This window comes from Vipera ursinii, assembly GCF_947247035.1.
Source record: "Vipera ursinii genome assembly, chromosome: 1".
NCBI classification, from domain to species: Eukaryota; Metazoa; Chordata; class Lepidosauria; order Squamata; family Viperidae; genus Vipera; species Vipera ursinii.
The window spans coordinates 263,349,795-263,361,912 of record NC_139512.1 but is presented as its reverse complement, the minus strand read 5'-3'; the positions used below and the strand labels follow the sequence as shown (position 1 = coordinate 263,361,912).

The 12,118-nt window shown below is 38.5% G+C and overlaps 1 protein-coding gene across 1 annotated transcript in view; it reads right to left on the bottom strand.

Annotated features, from left to right (window-relative positions):
* The window catches only part of LAMA2 (laminin subunit alpha 2), a 460,887-nt gene that overhangs the window by 123,134 nt on the left and 325,635 nt on the right, over positions 1–12,118 (bottom strand). The window contains exons 28-30 of the mRNA XM_083379924.1: positions 8,824–8,941; positions 7,706–7,840; positions 6,433–6,557 (exon numbers count right to left, since the gene is read on the bottom strand). Coding sequence (XP_083236050.1) covers positions 6,433–6,557; positions 7,706–7,840; positions 8,824–8,941 — 378 coding nt within the window. The remainder of the gene's footprint in view (positions 1–6,432; positions 6,558–7,705; positions 7,841–8,823; positions 8,942–12,118) is intronic.

Below are 12,118 nucleotides of genomic sequence, written 5' to 3'. Positions count from 1 at the left end.
GCTGTTACCTTCCCACCGTAGTGGTCCCTATTTTTCTACTTGCATTTTTACGTGCTTTCGAACTGCTAGGTTGGCAGAAGCTGGGACGAGTAACAGGCGCTCACTCTGTTACGCGGCACTCGGGATTCGACCCGCCAAACTGCTGACCTTCTGATCGACAAGCTCAGCGTCCTAACCCACTGAGCCACCGCGTCCCTTAGGAATGATCTTTTCAGTATACAATATTATAAGATCGAGGATCGAACACAACATATGCACTTATATCCAGTGCTTTTTTTGTAAAAGAAAAAGGTGCCGGAACTCACACACGTCATACAACCCGCCTTGCCTACCCTACAAGGTTCCATCCAAAAAAGGTGCCGGAACTCCGTTCTGAGCGTTCTATGACAAAAAAAGCCTTGCTTATATCACACATACAGTAGATCGCATGCACAACTACTGCTTACGGTAGCAATAGTGACAGCTGCTTTGCAAGCAAAGCAAACAAGTTCTTTCCTCCCCCTTTTTTCTTTTCTATTTCAACCCTTCCATTCCACTGTATATTTTAGGACATAGAAATATCAATGTGAGTACTTCAGGCAAATCCTGAATTTAATTCCCAGGAAATTATACAAAATTAAGCCAGTTTTATATTAATTTAGGGGGATAATTACCAATCTGCTCTAAAAACTGGAATTGCTGGACTGATTTATTGGTAACTCTCTGAACAGGCAGAAAACTAATTTGGCCAGAGTATGAAGATGATATTCTATATTCAGTCCTGGAGCAAAACTTGTGCTGCAATCTTCAGGGTTATTTTATCTTCACTGGTAATACTATACTTATTTATTATAAAGAGATGACATGTAGATGTTGCTCTTTAAATTTTATTGTGTAAATCTAGTGAACCCGAGGTAGAGTTGAACCAGATGTATTGAGATTAAAACTCCCAGTATTCCTATCCAGCAAAGGCAACTATGAAATAAGTAGATTCATATAAAAACAAAGCCGATAAACTTAATTCTTCCCTATCCCAAGCTTTTCCTATCAAAAGTTCATATAAAAATGTAAAAATGCATCCAAAGTATCTTTGAAATTAGAGGGAGCTCTGAGAAGGCAGAATTCTTTCTGCTTGTTAAACTACTTTTCTGAACAATAACATATAAATATAATAGAATTCCTATGTGGTTTGTTAGAAGGGTTCTAACAATAATGGCTACTATGATATTGATAAAATGATAATGGTAGGGCAGTATGATAATGAGAGAAAGCTCAATCTTTAATAGTGGTGATCTAATATGTGAGTCAAGAGACACAGGAAAAATTCAACTGATGGAAAGATGTTTCATTATATTTGCAATGATTTGTACAGAAAATGATTACCCAGATTAACACAAAAGGAACACTGTGGCATTTTAAATGCATACAAAAACATTCCTTTTCCTATGGTAAGAGCCAGAATCCTCCTCCGCCTTGCTTATAATGCATTAAATCAATAGTGCTTGAATGAGTAATAAAATTACTCATTCAGTTGCAAAAAAGGTAAAGAGATTGATCACTCACAAACTCATTATCATCACACTTTCAATTCACTAAAAATAGATCCACACAAACCAAATAATATTCTCCAGAACTGGATTGTTTTTATGTTATGTTACACACTGAAAACTGAATGTCAGATGAAGAAGTAGGAAAATATTTAAGATTTTTAAAGATGTAAACTATCCCTAATTTTTAGGATCCTGGCCTTTGGGGAGGCAGTTAAAGCAGAAAAGCAGACTATACTGGACCTCACCGTTTCATAACAATCTACCACACACCAAATCTGAATACAGACATATAAGAACCACCACGCTGGATCAGAGCAATCACTTATATCTTTCAGTCCTCTATTTTGATTAGATCACCCAGATACTATGACATGTTCATAAGCAAACTATGAGCACAGCAGAACCCCTCTAGTTATATTTCCTGTTAACTGGGTTTAAGAGGCTTACTAAAGCGGTGGGATTCATATATGTGAACAACGGGTTCTCTGTGTGGATGCCTCTTCAAGAAGTCCATTCTGGGCCTGGGCAACAAAAAATTAGCTACTGGTTCTGCTGAAGTGGTGCAAACCAGCTGAATCCCACCACTGGCTTAATGCCATTGGAGATAGTATGTGACTACTAGTCACTGATAAGCACTGAGACGTGCCAAGAGTTAAATATAAATCATCCAGGATGCAAAGGACTAAGGAGAATCAAGATTTGAAATTGTATTTATTTTATTTTTATTTATTTATTTATTATATTTGTATACCGCCCTTCTCCCGAAGGACTCAGGGTGGTGAACAGGGCACATATAAAAATACAGAGTACAAAAATTAAAAAAGAATTAAATAGGAGCCCGAGCTAAAACAATAGATAGTAATATAAAAATCCACAATAAAAACCCCAACACATCCCCCATCAGGCCAGGCCGGCTTGTTCAAATAGATAGGTCTTCAGACCGCGTTGGAAGGAGCGAAGGTCAGGTGCCATCCGGAGCTCAACCAGCAGCTGATTCCATAAAGCCGGGGCGCCCACAGAGAAGGCCCTCCCCCTGGGGGCCACCATCCGACATTCTCTGACCGGTGGCACCCTGAGGAGGCCCTCTCTGTGGGAACGCACAGGGCAGAGGGAAGTTGACGCCAGCAGCAGGTGATCCCCGAGGTACTCCGGACCCATGCCATGGAATATAGACCATAGAAAAATAGGATTGGAAGGGATCTTGGAAGTCTTCTAGTCCAGCCCCTTGCTTGAGCAGGAGACCGTACACCATTCCAGACAAATGGCTGTCCAGTCTATTCTTGAAAACCTCCAGCGATGGAACACTCACAAGTTCCAGAAGTAAGCTGTTCCACTGATTAATTGTTCTCACTATCAGGAAATTTTTCCTTAGTTCTAGGTTGGTTCTCTCTTTAACAATCTTTTTAACGATTTTGCAGCCTGCTGTTTGGTTTGGGTGATAGAGTGCTTGCTGCTGAGAACTAAGAATCAGATAGCGTGGCTTTCAGAATCAGATTCAGAATCAGATGGCATGGCTTTCTACGTTACGATAAAGGTTAAGTTTAATAACTTTTAAAAATTACTATATAAGAAGTGAAGAATAGAAATAAACCCAGATTGTGCCTGAAAACACTATTATGGGTCTCAGCACAAGAAGCATTTTATAGAAAAGAAATAGCAAGCAAAGAATGATGTTTAACTTATAGAAAGCTGTTAGAAGAACAGCATGGAGAATACAAGATGAAATCAAGAGAGCAATTAACTGAGATGGATTTAGTTTTCTCTGTGGGCTTTATGGAATCAGCTGCCGGTTGAGCTCCGGATGGCACCTGACCTTCGCTCCTTCCGACGTGGTCTGAAGACCCATCTATTTGAACAAGCCGGCCTGGCCTGATGGGGGATATGTTGGGGTTTTAATGGGGATTCTTATGTTGTTATTGATTGTTTTAGCTGGGCTACTATTTAATTCTTTTTTAATTTTTGTATTTTGTATTTTTTATATGTGCCCTGTTCACCGCCCTGAGTCCTTCTGGAGAAGGGCGGTATATAAATATAATATAATAAAATAAATAAATAAATAAATAAATATGCAGAATTAACACAAAGATTTACGAGAATATTTGTTGTTTAGGTTTAAATTGTGGGGTCCTTGTTGCTCTCTGAGCTCAGTGGTTTTCTTGCAGACGTTTCATTATCAAACTAGGTAACATCAACAATGCATGATGATGTTAATTTGGTAATGAAATGTTCGCAAGATAACCACTGAGTTCAGACAGCACCAAGGACTCCACAGAAAAATTTAAGGTAGATAACCAGACATTTGAAATTGAACAACATAAGGCAAAACTGAACTATCTACAAAAATGAACATGTAATTGCCAAAATGTATAAACTTTTGCTGAAATTTGAAACTAAAGAAAAACATGTCAGAAACGTATGATAAAATGGGTTAAGAATTTTGCATATAATATACTGATGGAACAATGGAAAAATATGTGGCTGAAAGGATTGAAATGTAATTTTAATATAATTTTAAAAACATTTTTTTAAATAAAATGATGTACTATGAGTGTGTAACTCTTGAAAAATTATCCAGAGTGTATAAAGCAGGGGTCCCCAACCCCCGGTCCATGGACTGGTACACGGCTGCGTCATACCAGCAACCGGGCCATAAAAACAAGCAAAGCTCCATCTGCGGGATTCAGGCAGCACACAAAACCACACATTCTCCGGTCTGCGGAAAAACCTCTCTCCATGCAACTGGTCCCTGATACCCAAAAGGTTGGAGACTTCTGGTATAAAGGTACTGTATCTATGCTATAAATGTAGACAACAGTAAGGGTCATTTTATTGTGCCTAGTGGATTTGTAAAAGAGCCAGAAGATTGTAAGTTCTAACATACACCATAATACAAAGAATTTTCAAGATCAACATTGAAATGATTGAAACAATAACTTTTCTTGCTGGGACTAATGGATAAACAATTAGATAAGAGCCATGGAAGTTTATTTGTACATATGGTTACTGCTGTGAGACTATTATATACACAAATGTGTAAAGATTCTGAAACAATTACAATGGAGGAATGATTGGTGAAGAAGATAAAATTAGTAGGAATGACAAAATTGGTTCATCTAATTAGGGAAAAGACAATATCTCATTTATTAGTGATTGGAAATACCCCATATAGACTTTTTGCAGAAGAAAAAAAATGAAGACTAAAATATGGAAAGAAGGAAATCATTATGTAATCAAGAGGCAGAGAGTAAAATGTATTTATATTAATTAAATTAATATTAAATTAAATTAAATTTAAATTAAATTAAATTAAATTAAATTAAATTTATTACTACTGTTAAGAAGATTGGAAACTTCTTTACAATCTTTTCTTTCTATTTTCTTTTTCTTCTTTTCTTATCTGTTCATTATTTTTCTTTATTTTCTCTATTTTTCTTCTAAAATGCGTATTGTTTTTCTCATTAAAATTTCTACATATATTTCAATCACATACATACACAAAGCATTGAGAGCTTTATTCTTTTTAACTTTATCTAATCTGTATAATAAAACTAATTGCACAATTACAAGAACTGCTGTAAAATATATTTATAAACTCCATGCACGAAGTGTTTCCTTTTATCTGTTTTAAATATGCTATCACTCAGCTTCATTGTATATTCCTGGGATCTAGAATTAATTTCTGCTATACTATGCATAATTTGTTAACTTTGATCCTGTTCGCTTTACTTAACATTTGTCATAACAAGAAAAGTCCAAATATACTGCTTCTGAATTATTTTAGTTTTTATTTTCTGCATATGCTCCATTTCTTCCTAAAGGTTTGATGACCCAGAAACATAGTTATAATTTCATTTAAATTTGCTATAGTTTCACCAATAATTAGAAAACAAAAAAAAATAATAGAAAAAAATATTTCTATTGCATTTATATTCCTCTAAATAGAGTGTTGCAAGCTTGAGACTGACATGCATACAGAGCTTAATTAGCTGTCTTTTATTTGAAGAAACATATGGACTAGTAAGTCACTGGATAGTTAAATCTGTGTGTGAGATGTGCATGAAGTATTGGTGTTGTCTGCACAAATGCACACACAGCAGAAAGAACTGATCCAATGGTGAAATATTCAGCACTGAAAAAGATGGAAAACAACATTGTGTATCTTTTATATAAATAATCTGATACAAATATAAATAGGATGAGAAAAAATCAACTTTTTAACGTGAATTTAACACTATTTTAAGCCACATTTGCAAAAGAATAATGGGATGAGAGAATCATTAGCATGACATACTTAGATAAATTGATTCAGCATGAATATTGCCTTTAAATTTTGTGATCATTCACAAGTCGTCCCAGACCAACATAACATTAAATAAGGACTCAACACATTACTAAATTGTCTGCATGGCACTGCAATGTTTTTATCGCAGCCCAAAATATGAGCAGAAATTTCCCTACAGCTCCCTTGTGACTGCATTGAACTTGAGAGCTTCACTTGTGAGTATAATTTTTATAATGTTCATTATCATCTATCACATTGCTACTCTTTATGGATTCCTAAATAGCTAACTAGCCTAGAAGCCATTTCTGAGTGAGACAATTTAGCAGAAGTGGTACAGTCACTCCTCAGTGTGCTATGATAAGCAGGATTTTATTGAGGAACCCAAGAGAATGTTAGACTAAAGACAAAGAGAGTCAATATAATATCATGGTTATGGTGTTGCACTCAGACAATGTCCATTCTCAAGCACTGAAGCTCCCAGGGTAACCTTGGAGTGACTCTTTCAGCCCAATTTACTTCACAGATTGTTGGAGTAAAATGAAAGATGTTAATATATAAGCCCCTTGAACTCCCATGGAAAGGTAGAATACAAACAAAAGGACATAAGTAATCCTTACTTACTTGTTGCTTGATATGGTCAAAGGGCAGGCACAAGGCTGACAGTCATTGGGATTTCCTCTAATGATCCCATAGAATCCAAGGGTACATCTTTCACAGTGGTCCCCATAGGTGTTGTGACGACAGTTCTGTAGAGAGAAGCAGAGAAGAGATAATTCTAGCTCTACTACAAAGTCATAGCTATGGGTGATAATAGAATAGAATGGAATAACTGAGATGGAAGGGACCTTGGAGGTCTTCTAGTCCAACCCCTTGCTTAGGCAGAAAGCCCTATACATTACAGACAAATGGTTGTCCAATCTCTCCTTAAAAACTTCCAGTGTTGGAATATTCACAACTTCTGGAGGCAGGTTGTTCCACTGATTAATTGTTCTGTCAGGAAATTTCTTCTTAGTTCTAGGTTGCTTCTCTCCTTGATTAGTTTCCATTCATTGCTTCTTGTCCTGCCTTCAGGTGCTTTGAAGAATAGCCTGACTCTCTCTTTGTGGCAACCCCTGAGATATTTGAAGACTGCTATCATGTCACCCCTAGTCCTTCTCTTCATTAGATATGCCCAGTTCCAGCAACTGTTCTTTATATGTTTTAGCCTCCAGTCCCCTAATCATCTTTGTTGCTCTTTTCTGTACTTGTTCTAGAGACTCAACCTTTTTTTTTACACTGAGGTGACCAAACTGGATGCAGTATTCCAAGTGTGGCCTTGCCAAGGCATTATAAAGTGGTATTAACACTTCATGTGATCTTGATTCTATCCCTTTGTTAATGTATCCTAGAACTGTGTTGGGTTTTTTTGGCAGCTGCTGCACACTGCTGGCTCATATTTAAGTGTTTGTCCACTAGAACTCCAAGATCCCTCTCACAGTTAATACTATTGAGCAAGGTGCCACCTGTACTATACCTGTACACTTGGTTTTTCTTGTCTAAATTTTTCACCGTTGAATTTCATTTTGTTAGATAGCAGACATTAAACACTGCCATCATGGAAACAAAACCAATCAACTTGGGGAGCAACTACACATTTTTATTTTTATTTTCCACTACAGAAATGCTACTGCTACTGCTATGGTTAAGTCAGTACTTATTTTCTGAGCATAATGTGAATGACTTCAAAGAAACTAGCTAGTATTTTAGTAAATCTTACAATTAAAATCAATAGTAAAACTGACATTAAAAATTGTACTGTCCAATAATTCTTAATGATTTCAGCTGTAAAGATGTTTTCAGAATGTGGAAAATAGGAATAGAGTAAGTCATCTTTAAAAAAGCATACTTTTTATACCTGACAAATTGAGGTTTCAGCGTCACACATTTCACTATGTCCGTGGCATGAACAAGGGACACAGGCTCCTAGGGCAGGACCTGGCCTTCTGCCAGTATATGGAGAAGCAAGTCTATAAAAACCTGGGGAACAGGCCTGCAAGAAAAAAAAGAAAAACAAGCACAGTCCATAATATTCTTCATCTCCATTTCTTTTGTCAGACAATTTCTTCCTCCCTTCCACCCAATATCTCTTATATATACAAAGTACAGGACATCTTAGGTCAGTGGTGGTGAACCTATGGCACGCGTGCCACAAGTGGCATGCAGAGCCCTCTCTGTGGGCACGTGTGCTGTCGCCCCAGTCCTAGGCCTTCAGCTGTGTTTTATAAAACCTTTTCGCTTTAGGCCTTTGCCGCCATGTGCAAAAAAAGGTTCAATCAATCAATCAATTTCAACTTCTCACAGGAAAAAAAAATCTTGCAAAGTTGGAATTGATTGATTGAACTTTTTAGTCCCACTCAGTCTGCTGTTACCAGTGCAGCCACACCCACTGAATTGGCCACACCTACCCAATGGGCCACACCCACCCAATGGGCCACGCCTACCCGGCACCCAATGATTCATAAGCAGGTTTTGGGTTGCAGTTTGGGCACTTGGTCTCTAAAAGGTTTGCCATCACTGTCTTAGGTCTATCAGATTATATAATTTTTCAGAATTTTCCAATCCTTCTGAGCAATTTTTCCTTTCAGAAGTTTCCTCCACTGCAATTCTTCACTGATATGGAAAAAAAAGGGAGGTAAAAAGCCACTCAGATGTGCGAGCAATGAAACAGAAAGTAATCTGGTTTAAGATATCAGAATTCTAATTGCTAAATCAGAACTCATAAGATAAATAATAATAAAAGCATGGGGATGTATAATTATATATTAAGGGTGATTTTATATACATATTCCTATTGTATATATTATCAGATTATCATTTACAATAACCCAAACTATAAATAATGCATAATAATCTATTGCATGCATAAATAATTCATGCATGGAATTCAAACATTGTATTGTAGACGATATCCTATCCATTCAAATATATTTCATAAGCACTTTGAGATAAACTTATAGGTACAAGGTATACTACCTCACATGACAAACCAAAATGGCCATCAGGACAGTTACATTGTTCAATCAATTGGGCGCTTGGAGTTCTTCTTGATACATTTCCTGTGTCTGCAACTTCCAGGCTAATCTCAGAAATTCTGGCAGGGAAAAAAAAAACAGAATGAAAAACAAAGCAAATTGAACTGATCAGATTAAATTTTACTTGGGTTGGTAGACAAGAACACTTACACACAATCTTTGGGCATTATTTAGGAAAGAAAAAAGGAAAAAAAAATATGTTAGTTTGCCTCATCTTTAAATTCATTATTGCCCTGGGCTAGTAGAGTTAATGTAAAAATATACTTACTCAGTTTAACTTTGATTTAATTTATTTTAGAACCCAAATACCAGCTTTCTGAAGGCAGAATTAAAAAGCCAAGAAGTTCTACACACTTCAATATGACTTATAAAAGATGTTAGCCAGTACCTGTACGTTGTCTATTCATTGCGACTACACTGAAGCAAATGTTTCAACATATATAAAGTTATCATGCCAAATATAAATTGGAGGCAGGGGATGAAGGCAGAGGGATTTTCTTTCCTGAAGTGGCTACCTTATTATCTGTCAATGACCCTCCTTTTATTTTGAAAGAAGAGTGTGTGATTTTTGCCTAGATGAAAATCTGTTAAAGTTTGCACCAATCTGTCATTGGCTTGTCCTCCTTGTAGGCTGATTATCCTTGGTTAGTTGTTGCACTCAAGCAATCTCATGTGGAGTTTCTCAAGATACCCCTTTTTCCAGTTTTGAAAGGAGGAGGAAAAGGGAGGCATTGGGGCAGAAGAGACAAAATGGATGCATATACTGAAAAGCAGCTTTGGAAGCAACAATTCACAGACATACTGTATAAAACAAGTGGAGAAAAGAGATATCTCAATCCACTGTTCTTTACCAGACGTTCTGGCAGTTTTGTTACAGCAGCAATACTTGGAAACAAGAGAAATAGTCCATTTGCAGCACAACAAGCAGAAAAGACAGATGTAGCTTCTAATAAAGCTGTTTTTTAATTTTTTATTTGTAAAGCAAGTGGTTTGGTGAATGATCTCTGGAGGGCTCGGGACAGGGGATATTTTTCTGTTCTAGTCCTATTAGACCTCTCGGCGGCTTTCGATACCATCGACCATGGTATCTTGCTGCGGCGTCTCAGGGGGCTGGGAGTGGGAGGCACAGTCTTACAGTGGTTCTCCTCCTATCTCCAGGGACGTTTGCAGTCGGTGTTGGCAGGAGGGCAGAGGTCGACCACGAGGTCTCTCATTTGTGGAGTTCCTCAGGGGTCGGTCCTCTCGCCTCTCCTGTTCAACATCTACATGAAACCGCTGGGTGAGATCATTCGTGGCTTTGGAGTTGGGTATCATCAGTACGCTGATGATACCCAACTTTTCCTTTCGACCCCAAACCACCCCAGTGATGCCCTCAACGTGATGTCCCGTTGCCTGGAGGCGGTTCGGGTCTGGATGGGGAGGAACAGACTTCAACTCAACCCCGACAAGACTGAGTGGCTTTGCATATCTTCATCCTGGGTTTATTCGGACATTCCACCTCTGGCTATGGGGGGTGAACTATTACCCCCCGTAGATAGGGCTCGCAACTTGGGAGTCCTCCTAGATTCACGGCTCACCTTGGAAGACCATATAGGAGCTGTGACTAGGGGGGCCTTCGCCCAGGTTCGCCTGGTGCGCCAGTTGCGGCCCTATCTTAGCCGGGATGATTTGTGCACGGTCACTCATGCGCTCGTGTCCTCTCGTCTGGACTACTGCAACGCTCTCTACATGGGGCTGCCCTTGAGGACCACCCGGAAGCTCCAACTGGTACAGAATGCAGCCACGAGAGTTGTGTTGGGAGTCTCCCGATACTCCCACGTTACACCTCTGCTCCGTGAGCTGCATTGGTTGCCAGTTGTCTTCCGGGTGAGATTCAAGGTACTGGTAACGGTGTTCAAAGCCCTCCATGGCATGGGGCCGGAGTACCTTAGGGAACATCTGCTGCCGGCATCAAGCTCCCTGCGCCCTGTGCGTTCCCACAGAGAGGGCCTCCTCAGGGTGCCACCGATCAGAGAATGTCGATTGGTGGCCCCCAGGGGGAGATCCTTCTCTGTGGGCGCTCCTCTGTGAGCTGTGGAATCAGCTACCGGTAGAGCTCCGGATGGCGCCCGATCTTCGCTCCTTTCGTCGCGATCTCAAGACGTTTCTGTTTGTACAAGCCGGCCTAGCCTGATGGGGATTGGTGGGGTTGTTTTATTTTTGGTGTCTTAATTTTATCTTGGGGTTTTTAGAATTGTATTCCAATTGTTTTAACTTGGGCAATCATTTAATCTTTTTTTAATGTTTGTATTTAGTATTTTATTCTGCCCTGTGAACCGCCCTGAGTCCTCAGGGAGAAGGGCGGTATATAAATATTATTAAATTAAATTAAATTAAATTCTCATGGCTAGCAAGACTTGACTGCTGTCTGGAACATCTTTAGTGGATTTTAGTTTGAACTCTGACACCCGATCAATATCAGGAATCTGGAATTAATTAATAGTAAAATAGAACCCATAGTTCCAGTTCAGCTAGATTAATTGTATTAGTCTGTTCTCTTGAAAAACAAAAACAAAAAACAACAACCTCCAGCCATTTATTGTAAGAAATGTTTCAGTGTTCAGTCCTAAAATGTAAAAAGGGGAACAACAAAATTAACACAGCAGGAGAAAAATGTTTTGCGTTGGCTTTTTAATGGCAGTTTCTGAATCACTCACTGTAATACTGTTGCTTTCATGCAGAAACATGATTAGTGCTGCTGCTAAATTACATAGCTAATATGGTGCGCTGCTGGAATTAAGCTATTTTTACACTTGAAGCTACTGTCAGCACGATGTTTTCTTATAATGTTTTGCTGCAATATATCAATGATCTGCAAGGCTGCATTTATAAACATTTTAGAAATCCCACTTTTATATGACCTAGAATCAATGTGTGAATAGTCAGTTTCATTATTATTGGCCTATGCACTGTTTCTTGCTTCAAGACCTGTTCTTGACCATCAGTGTGGATGTCACACAATGTGCTGAAAATGCTCTGTGGCAGGAATAAGCTATTTTGTAACCACTAGGTGCTTTGGTCTCCAGGTCCCATAAACCCTAGGTACTGTCATAGCAGCTTCTGTTTATGAAACTGAAATCAGAATATCTGGGTTCACCTGACTTCTTGTTTAGCCACAGAGAAGCACACATATTAAGTATTTGTGGGCTTAGTTTTAAACTACTCAGTCTAAACAATGTATTGGAAATGACACTGTA